Source organism: Capricornis sumatraensis, chromosome X, assembly GCF_032405125.1.
Source record: "Capricornis sumatraensis isolate serow.1 chromosome X, serow.2, whole genome shotgun sequence".
NCBI classification, from domain to species: Eukaryota; Metazoa; Chordata; class Mammalia; order Artiodactyla; family Bovidae; genus Capricornis; species Capricornis sumatraensis.
This window is the reverse complement of record NC_091092.1, coordinates 137,246,406-137,263,566: the sequence shown is the minus strand read 5'-3', so window position 1 is coordinate 137,263,566 and position 17,161 is coordinate 137,246,406. Positions and strand designations below refer to the sequence as shown.

The 17,161-nt window shown below is 42.3% G+C and overlaps 1 protein-coding gene across 1 annotated transcript in view; it reads right to left on the bottom strand.

The window, feature by feature from the left end:
• Positions 1-7,332: 7,332 nt before the first annotated feature.
• The window catches only part of MID1 (midline 1), a 152,716-nt gene continuing 142,887 nt past the window's right edge, over positions 7,333-17,161 (bottom strand). Inside the window, exon 10 of the mRNA XM_068962019.1 lies at positions 7,333-11,363. Coding sequence (XP_068818120.1) covers positions 11,015-11,363 — 349 coding nt within the window. The 3' untranslated portion in view covers positions 7,333-11,014. The remainder of the gene's footprint in view (positions 11,364-17,161) is intronic.

Genomic DNA, 17,161 nt, shown 5'->3' with positions numbered 1-17,161 from the left:
CAGAAGAACTATACAAAAAAGATCTTCACAACCCAGATAATCATGATGGTGTGATCACTTGCCTAGAGCCAGACATCCTGGAGTGTGAAGTCAAGTGGGCCTTAGGAAGAATCACTATGAACAAAGCTAGTGGAGGTGATGGAATTCCAGCTGAGCTATTTCAAATCCTAAAAGATGATGCTGTGAAAGTACTGCACGCAGTATGCCAGCAAATTTGGAAAATTCAGCAGTGGCCACAGGACTGGAAAAGATCAGTTTTCATTCCAGTGCCAAAGAAAGGCAATGCCAAAGAATGCTCAAACTACCACACAATTGCACTCATCTCACACACTACCAAAGTAATGCTCAAAATTCTCCAAGCTGTGCTTCAATAGCACACAAACCGAGAACTTCCAGATGTTCAAGCTGGATTTAGAAAAGGCAGAGGAACCAGAGATCAAATCGCCATCATCCGTTAGATCATGGGGAAAAGAGGAGAATTCCAGAAAAACATCTATTTCTGCTTTATTGACTATGCCAAAGCCTTTGACTGTGTGGATCACAACAAACTGTGGAAAATTCTGAAAGAGATGGGAATACCAGACCACCTGACCTGCCTCCTGAGAAATCTGTAAGTAAGTCAAAAAGCAACAGTTAGAACTGGACACGGAACAACAGACTGGTTCCAAATTGGGAAAGGAGTACGTCAAAGTATTGTCACCTTGCTTATTTAACTTATATGCAGAGTATATCATGCAAAAATGCCAGACTGGATGAAGTACAAGCTGGAATCAAGATTGCTGGGAGAAATATCAATAACCTCAGATATGCAGATGACAGCACTCTTATCTCAGAAAGTGAAGAGAAACTAAAGAGCCTCTTGATGAAGGTGAAAGAGGAGAGTGAAAAAGCTGGCATAAAACTCAACATTCAGAAAACTAAGATCATGGCATCTGGTCCCATCACTTCATGGCAAATAGATGGGGAAAACAATGAGAAGATTCTTGAGAGTCCCTGGGACTGCAAGGAGATCCAAACAGTCCCTCCTAACAGAAATCAGTCCTGAATATTCATTGGAAGGACTGATCAGTTCAGTTCAGTCCCGTCACTCAGTGATGTCTGACTCTGCCACCCCATGAACTGCAGCACGCCAGGCCTTCCTGTTCATCACCAACTACCAGAGTCTACCCAAACCTATGTCCATTGAGTCAGTGATGCCATCCAACCATCTCATCTTCTGTCGTCTGCTTCTCCTCCTACCCTCAATCTTTCCCAGCATCAGGTTCTTTTCAAATGAGGCAGCTCTTTGCATCAAGTGGCCAAAGTATTGGAGTTTCAGCTTCAACATCAGTCCTTCCAATGAACACCCAGGACTGATCTCCTTTAGGATGGACTGGTTGGATCTCCTTGCATCAGTTCTTCAGTGCTCAGCTTTCTTCATGGTCCAATTCTCACATCCATACATGACTCCTGGAAAAACCATAGCTTTGACTAGACGGACTTTTGTTGACAAAGTAATGTCTCTGATTTTCATCTGCTGTAATTTTGGAGCCCCCCAAAATAAAGTCTTTTCCAATGAGTCAACTCTTTGCATCAGATGGCCAAAGTACTGGAGTTTCAGCTTCACCATCATTCCCTCCAAAGAAATCCCAGGGCTGATCTTCAGAATGGACTGGTTGGATCTCCTTGCAGTCCAAGGGACTCTCAAGAGTCTTCGCCAACACCACAGTTCAAAAGCATCAGTTCTTTGGTGCTCAGCTTTCTTCATGGTCTAACTCTCACATCCATACATGACCACTGGAAAAACCATAGCCTTGACTAGATGGACCTTTGTTGGCAAAGTAATGTCTCTGATTTTCAATATGCTATCTAGGTTGGTCATAACTTTTCTTCCAAGGAGGAAGCGTCTTTTAATTTCATGGCTGCAATCACCATCTGCAGTGATTTTGGAGCCCCCAAAAATAAAGTCTGACACTGTGTCGACTGTTTCCCCATCTATTTCCCATGAAGTGATGGGACCAGATGCCATGATCTTCGTTTTCTGAATGTTGAGCTTTAAGCCAACTTTTTCAGTCTCCTCTTTTTCACTCTCCTCAAAAGTCTTTTTAGTTCCTCTTCACTTTCTGTCATAAGGGTGGTGTCATCTGCATATCTGGGGTTATTGATATTTCTCTCGGCAATCTTGATTCCAGCTTGTGCTTCTTCCAGCCCAGCGTTTCTCATGATGTACTCCGCATAGAAGTTAAATAAGCAGGGTGACAATATACAGCCTTGATGTACTCCTTTTCCTATTTGGAACAAGTCTGTTGTTCCATGTCCAGTTCTAACTGTTGCTTCCTGACCTGCATATAGGTTTCTCAAGAGGCAGGTCAGGTGGTCTGATATTCCCATCTCTTTCAGAATTTTCCACAGTTTATTGTGATCCATACAGTCAAAGGCTTTGGCATAGACAATCAAGCAGAAATCGATGTTTTTCTGAAACTCTCTTGCTTTTTGATGATCCAGCGGATGTTGGCAATTTGGTCTCTGGTTCCTCTGCCTTTTCTAAAACCAGCTTGAACATCTGGGAGTTCACCGTTCACGTATTGCTGAAGCTTGGCTTGGAGCGAAGAGTTGACTCATTCGAAAAGACTCTGATGCTGGGAGGGATTGGGGGCAGGAGGAGAAGGAGACGACCGAGGATGAGATGGCTGGATGGCATCACTGACTCGATGGATATGAGTCTGAGTGAACTCCGGGAGATGGTGATGGACAGGGAGGCCTGGCATGCTGCGATTCATAGGGTCGCAAAGAGTCGGACATGACTGAGCGACTGAACTGAACTGAACTGAGTGAAAAATAAAGTCAGCCACTGTTTCCCCATCTATTTGCCATGAAGTGATGGGACCAGATGCCATGATCTTAGTTTTCTGAATGTTGAGTTTTAAGCCCACTCTTTCACTCTCCTCTTTCAGTTTCATCAAGAGATTCTTTAGTTCTTCTTCACCTTCTGCTGAGGTTATTGATATTTCTCCCAGCAATCTTGATCCAGCTTGTGCTTCCTCCAGCCAAGTGTTTCTCCTAATGCACTCTGCATATAACTTAAATAATCAGGGCAACAATATACAGCCTTGACATACTCCTTTTGCTATTTGGAACTAGTCTGTTGTTCCATGTCCAGTCATGAAAAGGAAGGACTGATGCTGAAGCAGACATTCCAATACTTTAGCTACTTTATGTGAAGAACTGACTCATTGGAAAAGACCAGATGCTGGGAAAGATTGAAGGCAGGAGGAGAGGGGGATGACAGAGGATGAGATGGTTGGATGGTATCAATGACTTAATGGACATGAGTTTGACCAAGCTCCAAGAGTTGGTGATGGACAGGGAAACCTGGCATGCTGCACTCCATGGGGTCACAAAGAGTCAGACATGACTGAGTGACCATCACTTTCACTTCAGCATCCAAAAGTGATGACCAAGCAAGCAGGTCAATATATAGTGCTGAGCTCAGCAGAGAAATTAGACCTAGAGATAGAGATCTGGGGAGCATCAGACAGCATGGTGAAGGAGGGAATGGCATTCCCTCTGGATGTGGATGGCATTGTATCTGGAGGGATTAAGAAAGAATTGAAGTGGGTTAACATCTCAAAAGCTGTTGCATGCCAAGATGAGGTCAGGCTGTCATGGGAATATATATCGATGCAGATGGTATTTCTGACATCGCTGAGCACTATTTGGTATAGTGAAGACACTCAGTGGCTGATGTGAGTGAGGGGAGCTGTAATGACAGGCAAGGAAAGAGAAACAGAACATGTGACCAGTCCTTTGAGAAGCTTGAGGGAAAAGAGGAGGCCAGAGAGGGTAGAAGCTGAAGGGAGAATAAGATTGGGGAAGAGGTGAGATAAGCTTTACTGTCTGAAATATTTTACTGAACAGCATTTAATGACTGTAATCAAAAATTGAGCTTTGAGGATAAATAGACCGTGCTAAAGAACTAATGTTCATTAAATCATTTTTCTGTGTCTCTCCTTAATTGGTAATTGGTTTTTGGCCATGACAGATTTGCTTGTTAATTGCTACACTTCCTATTTAATCATGCTTTTATAATTCTCTTAGAGAACATGAAGATTCAAAGGGAGACTTGAATTCCTTTCCATAAATCACCCATGTTAAGACAGGCCAACTACAAGAAAGGTTTTTCCATAAGCCCTCGACCCTGTTTTTACTTTATGTTCTTAAATGTACATCCCACGGTGAGAATGGTATTCCAGGGGAAGGGATCTTGAAAGTTCCACATGCCTCTCTTTATGTTTCTGTTATAATCAGAAGCAGTTCTCTTCTTCAACCTGTTTTGCTTCTCTACTTTACAAAATAATAATTTGTAGAAAAGGGGGCTGGGGGCTACTCTCTAGAGTGGATGACATGCCCTTCAGATTGACTTTGAAAGATGATTAATTACAGCAGCATCTGTTCCGTTTCAAAAGTTGAAATGAAACATACTTGAAAACTCTTACTAAAGGAAATCTATTTTACATTCCTATCACTTGTGAGAAGGGCTGATTTAAGTCAGAATTTTGAAGGAGGTAAAGCTAATCATTGGAACTGGCACACACTACTCTGTTGAACGAAAGCATCTTTTAATAGCCTCTTTCATGGTTCTGTCTTAAGCACTCTACAATGAATTCTTATGAGTTCTGTAATTTCAGAATTGATGGAATTCAGTGTTAGAAGGCTTAGTCGCTTAGTCATGTCCAACTCTTTGCGACCTCATGGATTGTAGCCTCCCTCCAGGCTCCTCTGTCCATGGGATTTCCCAGGCAAGAATACTTGGGTGGGTAGACATTTCCTTCTCCCGGGGATCTTCCTGACCCAGGGATTGAAGCTGGGGTCTCCTGTATTGTAGGCAGATTCTTTGGAAAAGGACTTGGGAGCTCACAGAGCCCCCAAGCCATAGGGGGACATAGCTGAGATCCCATGAGTGAAGGATAGACAGACAGCGCCCTGAGGGTTTCAGTCCACTGGTCCAGTACTGTATCTGCTGTGGCCAATCACAGCATGGGACACATGTAGTCTCATGGTTGTTTTTGTAAATAAAGTTTTATTGTAACACAGCCACACCCACTTGTGGACACATCCTCTCTGGCTGCTTTCACTCTCCAGCTGCAGAGCTGAGTAGCTGCCAGAGATAGTATGGCTTGAAAACCCTAAAATAGTCCCTTTCTGACCTTGACAGAAAAGGGGCTGAGCCCTGTGGTGCTAGACAGCATGGGCTGCTGGTCCTGGCTGCACTTAAGAATCATTTCAGAGGAAAGTGCAGGGTGCTGGCCCACACCAAGGACCTTATCAGCCCATCTTTCAGGATGGGATCCAGAAACTGACATTTTTTTTAATGGAGTTTTTTGTTTTTTTTTCTTTATTGAGAAACTTAAGACTTGGGTACATCAAATAAATCCAATTTCTAGGGGAAAAAGTCAAAACCCACAATAGAAAAAAAATGTTAACACAATCTGAGCCATATCTGAACCCAGAGAATATATTCTTTTAATTGAAAAATTCTAGGTGCTTCGTGGGCTTCCCTGGTGGCTCAGATGGTAAAGAATCTTCCTGCAATGTGGGAGATCTGGGTTTGATCCCTGGGTCAGGAAGATTCCCTGGAGGAGGGAATGGCAACCCACTCCAGTATTCTTGGCTGGAGAATTCCATGGACAGAGGAGCCTGGTGGGCTACAGTTCATGGGGTCGCAGAGTCAGATACAACTGAGTGACTTAGCACACAGCAGGTGTTTCATAATTGACCTCTTGATACAAAATCCTATTAAATTTGCAATTTGTGGTTCTTGGCGTTGAGGCCCATAGGATAAGCTGGGAAGTCTTCAGACCTGGAGCTAAAAAAGGGCTTCCCTGGTGGCTGAGTCAGTAAAGAGTCTGCCTGCAAAGTGGAAGACCTGTGTTTGACCCCTGGGTTGGGAAGATCCCATGGAGAAGAAACTGGCAACCCACTCCAGTATTCTTGCCTGAAGAATCCCATGGACAGAGGAGCCTGACGGGCTACAGTCCACGGGGTCACAAAGAGTCGGACACGACTGAGTGACTTTCACTTTTATTTAGCTTTTGAATCAATCACTTACTCTTGGCTGGAGAATTCCATGGACAGAGGAGCTTGGTGGGCTACAGTCTATGGGGTTGCAATGAGTTAGACATGAGTGACTATCACACACACACATCCTTGTCTAAGAGGTAGCAGTGTGCATGTGTGCTAAGTTGCTTCAGTCATGTCTGACTCTTTGAAACCCCATGGATGGTAGCCCGCCAGGTTCCTCTGTCCATGGGATTCTCCAGACAAGAATACTGGAGTGGGTTGCCATTCCCTCCTCCAGGGGATCTTCCTGACCCAGGGATTGAACCCACATCTGTTATGTCTGCTAAATTGGCAGGCGAGGACAAGATTTTCATATTCAGCCAGATTAAAGTCAGTGTGCTCCATCACGGGGCCTCTAAAGCATATGACCTTGAGACGGTGTTTCAGGCTCTATGTGCATGTTTCTATGGGATATGAGGCTGAAGAAAGCCCCCTAGAGTGGCACTTCACACATGTCTGCTTGTAGCAGAATCTCCTGGAGGGCTGGGTCCCAGCCCTGCAGGTTCTGTCTGGTGGGTGGGTCTGGGGTAAGTAGGGCTGGCACATGTAACAAGTGTACAGGTGCCGTTTTTGCCTTGGACCCATGACCAAGCCTTCGGAGTGCTGACTCAGGTCCAAAAGTCTTGTGTTTCTTATGAAAGTCAATTCCTGTTAGCCAGGGGAGGGGTTTGGGGATAGACTTATGAACCAACTGCTGGGGTGGTTCCAGACCACGCTGTCAAGACCCTCACCCATCCATATACATCCTCCATGCCCTCCTCTTCTCCACCCGCTCTGGAAGTCTAGAAACCAAGCCATTCTTCTGATCTCTGCTCCTGTACAGGTTTTCTCTTACTGTGTCTTTAAATTCCCGGGGGGAGGGGAGAATACTATGTTGCGTCTTGTCAATTACCTGTATTTTGATTACGGAGAGGCTGGATGGTGGACACTGGAACGTTTCAGGCATAAAAGAAAATGGATTATATGTTGCAAGGTGGTAGAAAGATTAGCAGAAGTTGAATAAATATGTGTAGAAACAGTGAAGGTGAAAACATGCCTTGGTAAGGCAAAAGACATAGGCAGAGACAGAGGGCGTGGGAACCACAAAAATGATTTTATTTTAAACCAGAAAGCAACAGCAATGGAGAGCTTGGACTGAGGGTGTGACAGCATGACTCAAGTACCAGGAACTGAACTTGTTCGGGTGAAAAGAGCAGCATACAGAGACTTTCATTTCCCGACCAAGCAAATCACATCCCCATCTTTGTGACACTTGTCAGTGGGTTCCCATTTACAAAGGCTTGCATTGCCTTTCAGATTTTCTAAACAATTTTGTAAATATTTTTTTAAAGGTGAAGGTTTTGGTGCCCAGTTTCTTTTTTGATATACCAGGCATTGAATCAATCACGAGTGAAAAAAAAAAAATTGTTGAGAGTTTTGCTTAAAGAATAGTAAGAGTTTCTTGTTTGTGGCACTATTGATATTTTGGGCCAGATAATCCTTTGTCATGGGGGCTGTGCTGTACACCATAGGATGTTGAGCAGCATTTCTGGTCTCTACCCACTAGATGCCGGGGCACCTTTCACAAGTTGCGCCAACCCAAAATGACTCCAGACACTGCCAGATTGCCCCCATGTTCAGAAGCACTATTTTTAAAACATTCTCCCATCCCCATTACCATCTTTGTATCCTTTTTTTTAAAAGACATTTTATAAGGGGAGAGCAGATCATCTGGTTCCCAACACCAAAAGCACATGTACGCGAGCATACGTGTGTTTCCGCAGGCACTGCTGATGTGCCTGGAGCCGAAATGGAATTCCATGTTCACTGGGGAGCACTGGTTTGGTTCCTCAGAAAGTCTTGAGATCTCAGTACCATAATAAAATGCCTTTTGGTCCTCAGGCCTTTGCCTCTTCTCCAGCAGAAACTCTCATCAACATGTGCAGTTTTTGAAGTCACTTTCTTTTAAAGCCAGAAAGAAAATCTTCACCCAAGCCCCTTCTCCATTTTAATCCATGTAGATTTCCACTTGAATTATATGGCCAGCCACTTGTGACAGTGGATTCAGGGTTCTTCATTTCTATCCATCAGAAGGAGAGAGGTACCATGTTTCAGAGTTCAGTTTTGAGGACTGGCTACATAATTTGCGAGGCCCAGTGCTAAATGAAAATGTAGAACCCTCGTCCAGGCATTACTGAGCATTTCAAGATGGTGCCAGCAGCGTTCACACACTCACAACGTTGGACCCGGCAGCCTTGGTTGGCGTTGCGTCAATTTTGTGTATTAATTTAACTGGCACTGCCAGCTCTTTTTCCCCTGTATTGTGATGCTTTCTGTGAAGTAAGAACCTCAAAAACAAAATGCCGTGCCCCCAATCCTTTTAAAGAATTCTACTGCAACAAATGTTGATAGCATATATTTTTCAGACTTTCAAAAAAAAATCCACATGGAAATTTTGTCTACATCATTACAGTAATGAAAGTAAACACTGTGGCCTTTCATCATATACATATTTTCCAGTAAATATGACAACATGGAAATAGTAATCGCTACAATCCACAATGTTTTTAAGTTAGCAAAGAGTGAGACTTCCACAACAAAATGATAACATAATCCCTTGTCCTTATAAAAATAGCCAAAACATAACCTAAATGGCTTGCAGTGAAAACTGGAGTAGTAACTTCTTTATACTGAAAAAGCATTATAATTCATGGCAATATTGTCCTCATAAATGCTTTAGATTAACATCATAAGGCAAACTGGAGCATTTATTGTACCTGGAGACCATGATTTAAAAAATCTCAGAAGCTGAGTTTTAGACCCTTTTATTTAAAACCTGTTAGTGTACAAAGTGCATGAAAATATCCATTATTTAGCTACCAAAAAAGTTTGTAAAAATTATTAAGCCAACCCTTTTGGTTTATTCAGGGAAGCCTAATGAACATTGTTTTTCTATTGTAAAAAGAAAAAATTCCATTAAGTTGGCAGAGATTAATTTTTTTTCCATTGAGGCATCCATCTTTTAGATGTGAAATTGTTCTAAGTCACTATCAAAATATTCATCTGGGTATAAATAATATAGTAAATATATAGAATCTATCTGTTAAGAAAAAGGAGTGCATCTGCCAGTGTACAGGCAGAAGCCCTGGGGAAGCTGCCCCTGAAACCCAGACTCACGATCACATAATGCGATGCTGAAACAATTGGTTGATTTGCTCAAAAACAAAACCAATAAAAACAGTGTCTAAATCCCCCAGTCTGTCAAAACGGCCACCCCAGCAGCCCAGATAAATATTTTAGCAAATGAAATGGTTGAGAGATGTCATGCCCTTCATCAAGGTAGAACCACTGCCAGATTCCTGGTTCGAGTCCAAGGATGGCTTAGTGTGAAAGTATCAGTCGTGACACCATGGACTGTAGCCCGCTAGGCTCCTCTGTCCATGGGATTCTCTAGGCGACAATACTGGAATGGGTTGCCATTCCCTTCTCCAGGGAATCTTCCTGACTCAGGGATCGAACCTGGGTCTTCTGCACTGCAGGTGGAGTCTTTACCACTGAGCCACCAGGGAAGGCAAAAAAGCCTTATGTCATGGACCACTCCAATGTCTTAGGTCAGCACACTGAGCATTGTATCTGACATGACATTAGCAGGTTCTACTAGCAGGTTCCAAAGTGAGAATAGAGAGTTTGATTTTTTTTTTTGTTTTTTGTTTGTTTGTTTGTTTTCTTACAACTCTATTTAACTATACTAGAATATAGAGGGACTTCTACATCTTTCGAGATGTGTTTAAAGGTCTGTTTATTATAACTTCTGAAGCACATATACTAGAGAAGAGTACTTTATGCAATGTCCCTTGTCATTACCAACTCATAAATACAAATGGTTTTTGGTTGGATGTGGTATTGGCGGTTGGGGCTAGAGAGCAAAACTGATCCAAAGCGGTGCTGATCCAAAGCAAAACTGATCCTAGAGAGCAAAACTGATCCAAAGCGGTGCTGCCATTTGTGACAGAAAATGTTTATTTCCTCAGCCCCAGTGACAAAAATTATTCAGGGGGAGTGGGACACAGGACAGCTAGTAAACATACTGAAGAAACTTCACAGGGCTAAAGAAACTAGTAAAAGGAAGAAGGAAATAGATTTCTATCGTGACACAGAATCCCACTTCCGAGAAAACACAAATCGGCCTGAATTTTTGAATCATCAGTAGGATTCAAGGTGAATTTTTTCAATTGCAATCTCATTGTTCGTGTTCTCCCAGCATCATCCTACCAGCCATGGAAGGGTAATTACAGGTTTTGCAATAGCAGATCCCCGGCTCCCAAGTCAAGTCTTTCCCTCCTGTCTGTTGCTCTCTCCATGCTACTTGATCCATAAATCCTTCTGACATCGCAGACTGCTTCACAAGAAACCAGTCAGAAAGCCTGCTTACTTCCCTACTAGGTTCAAAACTATTTTTTTTTAGTTTGAAAATAGTGGCATATTGTTACACAGTGTTGGTGTGACAGGACCTGCCATGAGATCTGTAGGAAAGAGGATGTGAGAAGGTGGAGAAACACAAAACTACAAAAGACCTTGTTTCTCAAGCTCAGAGACTTGTGCTGAAAATAAAGGTTGTCAAGAACTGATAAAACTTACGGGCCTCCTAATGTGCAAAACCAGAGAATTCCTAAGAGTTGTAATCCCCGGTTATGTTCCTATTATAAATAATCTATAAATTTTCCTGTAAATACAAAAACAGGGTGAAGAAATTATTAAAGCCTGTACTTAATACAAACCACAGTGAAAGGGGGGAATCGCCCATTGGGAATCCTATCTTAGCTGATTTCTGGATGTTTGTTGTGAGATTTAACCACATTTTGGAAGTCTGTGCTTTCTCAGTCCCCAAAATGGTGGCCACCACCCTTTATATCCCCCAGAAACCAGCTCCACGTGCTCAGGGCAGCTGCTCTGTACAGTCTAGATGGTCGGGGATGGGAAGGCCTGTTATGATGGTCAGACATTTGTTCCACACAGTGAAGGTGGGGCACACGGGCTGCGAGAATGTGATGTCGAAAGTGTAGAGGTGGATGGAGTTCAAGGCATCATAGAAAGCGATGGAGCCATTATCGTAGTCTAGCAGAATGCCGACGCGCCGGAGGTGGGGGGCTGGCTCGATGGGAATCTCCTTGCTGTTGTGTCTTACCACCCAGGTATTGTGGCAGCGGCACAGCACCCAGGAAGCAGAGTTCTTGCCAATCCACTCGTGCTTTGGGGCTGACTTGTATGCAAGGCCAATGGCGTACCTGCAGACGCAAAAGAGCAATGACGAGAACCATGAGCCACACTGCACACATACATGAAATCCTTTCTGTGATCCTTGTCATCCCTGTTCACTCTTTAGTGAAAGCTTGGGCAAGAACCCTGACCCCCTCTTCCCCATCTTCTTCCCTTCTGGACATAAGAGTTGGCAGAAAAGGGCCATTATATTGACTCAAATTCCTGTTTACAGTGCAGATGTTATGAGAGAATTAGAACTTTGTATTTGGCTGTCTTTTTTTTTTATATATTCATGAAGACCCATGCAGTAGATTCTTGAGACCAGTGGCATCCAGTAGAACTTTCTGCAGTGACTGACATGTTCTGCTCTGTTTAATATGGTAGCCACAAGCTGCATGTAGCTATTGGGCACTTGAACTGTGGCTGGTAAGACTGAGGAATTGAGTTAATTATAGTCAAGTTAGTTTCAAGAGCTGCATGTGGCCCATGGCTACCATCTTGGATGGCACAGCCCTAGACTTCTTCTGGCCTTCTAAAGATCTTCTGACCTTCTTTGAATTTTTCAACTGACATCTTGCCTGTTATCTTCCATGACTTCACAAGGCAAGCATGGAAAATAAGTTTCATTTATGGGGATAGGTTCTTTGCCATCTCCCAGCCTCAGTTTTCTCATCTGTAACACAGGGACAATGACTGTCATTGTGTCTCAGAGTTATTTTGAGGAGTTAAGAAAAGAATATGTGTTAAGATCCTGGGCCTAAGACCTAGCATAGAATAGCCAGTAATTGTTATTTTATGATCTTTGCTCGATGACACATGACTAATAACTACCAGAATAGGAATTTGACCCGAGGATGATTTAAAAGGCCACATGACTTAAACAAAACTCCCTAATGCCTTTTCTCACCAGAGGAGCCCTTTTGGTTTTATTTCCTACTATATTTACAAACATCCTGAATGTCTCTGAGCTGGTAGATGTCCTAGTTAATCTAAATGTTCTCTCACTGCTCAAAAAAAAAAAGTTCTAAATTCTTTCTACAGTGTTCTAAGCTTCTTAATCTCTTTTCAGCCTGCTGAAACATGCCTCCATAATGCAGTATTTCTCAGTTATTAAGATAAGCAAGGGCTTCCCAGTGATAAAGAATATGCCTGTTAATGCAGGAGATGTGGGTTCAATCCCTGGGTCAGGAAGATCCCCTGAAGGAGGAAATGGCAACCCACCCCAGTACTCTTGCCTGGAGAACTCCCAAAAACAGACGAGCCTGGTGGGCTGTAGCTGCAAAAGAGTTGGATGCTACTTAGCAACTAAACAACAAGATAAGCAAAACCCATCATTCTTAATAGTGAGTGATTCAGAGTTCAATTCTTAACATGTTATAGTAGAAACCAGTCTAACTGGATGTTGACATATGGTACCTTACTGCCATAGAGAGAAAAACTTCACTGGTCTTTGACATAATGACATTCTTTCAAACATCATGTGCTGGATTTAGAATATAATCGCTTAAAGAGTGATGTGTTCAAAAAAGAAAACACACCATGACTGAATTAAGAGAGGATGGAACTGATCCTCTGGTAAGCATTGGGTACCAGCCTGTGTGCTGTCAAACCTCTGCACTTCACCCTCGTCAATTCTGTTCAGCATTTTAGGGACACTCCTGGGGCTGCATTTCCCAGAATCCTCTTTCCAATATGGAGTCCTGGTCAGATTCTGCCACTCAAACCCGTGCACAAGATCCAGAAGTTCTAAGAGAAGGCGAAACACTCTTTTCCAGACAGTAGACAGCACACGTGAGGTCTGTGGAAGTTTCTGGGCAGACTCCTGGGTGTACCTTGCCTCTGGGCTATGAATAGCTTTCCGCCTTCCAGGAGAGGAGTAGCAGGCTCCCAGAAGCCTTGGCCCTCTTTCTCCTTGGTGGACCTAGGAAAAGACTTTTCTTTTTCTCTGAACCCTAACAGACACTTTGGAAATGTTTTTGTTTTGCACTTTTCAGTATTCTCCCGCAAGACATTCTATCTGTCCTGGCAGACACCACTTCCCTTTTCAGATAATTTGAAACTTGCATTTGCATCCCAAAATAGCCACATTTCTGTATTGTTTCCTTCTTGCTGCTGTACACCATTTTTATTTTTTAGTAAAGAACTTTGACATTCCTTTACCATTTGAACCTTAACTGAACCCCCTATGGAGTAGCTGTGGCAAGTATGACTGACTTCATTTAGCAAATGGGAAAACCAAGAGAAGGTTAAAATGAGCAAAATCTAGACTCTCGCCCCTTCCCCCTTCAGTTGGGTTCCTGTAATCTGTGCGTGAACCCACATTTAGTTAACACCATTTCCTAAAATACCAAGAGCACATTAACAGCATTAGAGTAAGAAAACAACTACGTGTCTAGTCCATTAAGCAACGGAAAATACCATTATATTATCATTAATCTGTAAAATTATGTGCATATTTCCAGTGAGCTTGAAAGGTGCAGGCGGAAGGCAATGTTCCATTAAGGTATGCAGTGAGACTCAGAGAGTTCAAAAAGTATAAAATGATGTTTCTCAGAGCAATGTTAACATGCCCCATAGCATGGATTATAACATACAAGTAAATTTCAAGTCAGCACTATACTTCACAAGAAAATACATGCATTATTAGATGTTACAAATCAAAGTATTACAGGCGTTTGATAGTAAAGGTCACCCTTTCCTCGCTACACCTCCCAGGAAATGTTAAACTACTTTCTACGTGAGAATTTTCTACAACGGACACGAGTTTGTAAAGATGTGAAGCGTGGCAATTAATGTGAGAATATTTTCCCCCTGCCTCACGAGTTGGTTTTGACATCTGGTGTTTTCAAGGTAATGCTGATCTGTGTTTGTATAACTGAAGTGGTGTGGTGGAATTCCCCACACCATTCGTCAATGGGGATGAGATCATAATGATCAGGTATCATTTATCATAAGTAATTATTAAGGGGGTTGTAATTATTTAGACACTGGATTCTGTCCCAGATTAACAGAGCCCGTTAATTAACTAGAAATGTTTGCTCTTTTGCACCTGCAAAAATTAACTGTATTTTCCTTTGGGCTTTTATCTTGCCCCAGTGCAGCTACACATTGTAAATGCCAGCCTGGACCAGAGCCAAATATAGGGGGAGGATCTGTCCTTCATCCTTCAGAGGGATGTTGAAACAGGAATGTTCTGAGCAAAGAGAACCTTGAGGGTCACAAGAGGGGAAAAAACCTACTTGCTTGGCTAATATGCAAACCGTTGTTTGGAAAAAGCCAACACCCAAGCTTATGAATGTGTATCAACACTGTAAAGGACTTAGACATACTACGTTATTTGCATAGACTTGAACTGAAAGGTTTCTTTTTTGTAAAATAAGTGTTTTAGCATCTTTATCTCAAAAATAAATACTGTTACCATATTCATCATCTGCAAGTTAGGCAGTTTTTAGTTTTAGAGTTTTTTTTTTTTTTAAAGCAAAGATTCAACTATCACTTATTCACCACAGTAAGCCTTAAAGTGTATTTTTTTTCCTTTATGGTTTATTACAGGATATATTTTCAAAAAATTTCTCTTGGAGCCACTGATTTGACAATGTTGTGTTAGTTTCAGGTATACAACAAAGTGAATCAGTTATCCATAATACACATATCTTGGGAAGATCCCCTGGAGGAGGACATGTCAACGCACTCCAGTATTCTTGCCTGGGGAATCCCATGGACCCAAGAGACTGGTGGGCTCTGGTCCAGAGCGTTGCACAGAGTCGGACATGACTGAAGCAACTTAGCACATACACGTATCCACTCTTTTTTGGACTCTTTTCCCATATAGGTCATTACAGAGTATTGAGTAGAGTCCCCTGTGCTATACCATAGGTCTTTATTAGTTGTTTGTTTTATATATAGTATAATAATATGTATGTGCCAATCCCAATTGCCCAATTTAACCCTCCCCTCCTTTGTCCCTGATAACCATAAATCTGTTTTCTAGATATGTGACTCTATTTCTGTTTTGTAAAGAAGTTCACTTGTATCATCTTTTTAGATTCCACATATAAGTGATATCATATATTGGTCTTTCTCTGTCTGATTTCACTTAGTGTGATAATCTCTAGGTCCATCCATATTGCTGCAAATGGCATTATTTCATTATCCTTTTTCTGACTAATTATTATAGGATATTGAATATAGTTCCCAATGCTATACAATAGGATCTTATTGTTTATCTAGTCTATATGTAATAGTTTGCATCTGCTAGTCCCCAACTCCCAGTCCATCCCATCCCCTCCTCCCCTGGCAACCATAAGCCTGTTTTCTACCTGAGTCTGTTTCTGCTTCTTAGATAAGTTCACTTGTATCATATTTTCGATTCCACATATAAGTGCTATCACGTGGTATTTGTCTTTCTGTTACCATGATCATCTCTAGGTTCATTCACACTGCTGTGAATGGCACTGTTTCACTCTTTTTATAGCTGAGTAATATTCCATTGTGTATATATACCACATCTTCTTTATTCTGTTGATAGACCTTTAGGTGGCTTCCATGTCTTGGCTATTGTGAATAGCACTGCTGTGTACTTTGGGGTACATGTATTTTTTCAAAGCATGCTTTTCTCTGGATATATGCCCAGGGGTGGGATTGCTGGATCATGTAGTACTTTTATTTTTATTAGTTTTTTTTAAGGAAATTCCATACTGGTTTCCATAGTGGCTGTAGCATTTTACCAAATCTGGCCCTCAGTTTGTTTTTATAAAGTTTTATTTGCACCCATTCGTGAATGTGTGGTCTATGGCTGCTTTTCCCCCACAACAGTAGAGGTGACCAGTTGGGAGAAAATCATCTGGCCTGAAAACCAAAAATACTGGCTCTCTGGCCCTTTACAGACAACATTTGTGGACCTTTGGTTAACAGCTTGTACGCTGATTGCACCTATGAGCTGTGTGACCTTGGGCCTCAATCAGTTCATCTGTAAAATGGGATATTAGTACTTACATTTCTGGGACTGTTAGGATCAATAAATGAGCTACCATTTGTAAAATGCTTAGGCCAGTGCCTGGCACAAAGTTGTGCCAGATAAAGGCTGGTTAGTAAAAATTATAATTGTTCATAAAGGGAACTATTTAAGTGGCCATCTATGAGACAGGAGGGCAGGGTATGAGTTTGTGGCTGTGGAACGGGCAAGGTCAGTTTTGTAAGGTGAACTTGGCAGAGTTCACTAATTCCCATGTCCACTGCCCTGACCTCTACCCCTTGGGCTTAGAGCCCAAGTCACTGGGCTGGACCTAAAGGAACACTTTGAAATGAGTCTTGGCCAAGGATCACTGCTTCCCCCACAAGCACTGATGGGCCCAGTTTAGTGTCACAAAACATACAAGGCAACAGAAACTAACTTCAGTGATGAATAACAGGAATTAAAGTAGGAATTGGTGAATTTTCTCTGTAAAGGCCAGAAAGCTAATATTTTGGCCATGTGGACCACAGAATTTTGTCTGCTGTGCGGGTCAAAGGTAGCCATAGACAATATGGAAAAGAATGGGCCTGGCCGTGTTCCCATAAATAGCTTATTTATAAGAAGACACAGTGGGCCAGGTTTGGCTGTAGTTGGCTGACCCATGCTTTAAGGCATGAAAGGGCAGTATTAGCATACTAGCCTTCCCAGGGACTGGGGCTCAAGTCTTGCTGCAAATAAAAAATGGATGGAGTTAAAATGAGTTATTTTTCTTATTGGCCAAATGGTAGATTAAATGATTGCTTAGTACACATTCACTCTGTCCTCTCAACTCCATGGGAGGAATATACTTCCCTGTACCACTGGCCTTGA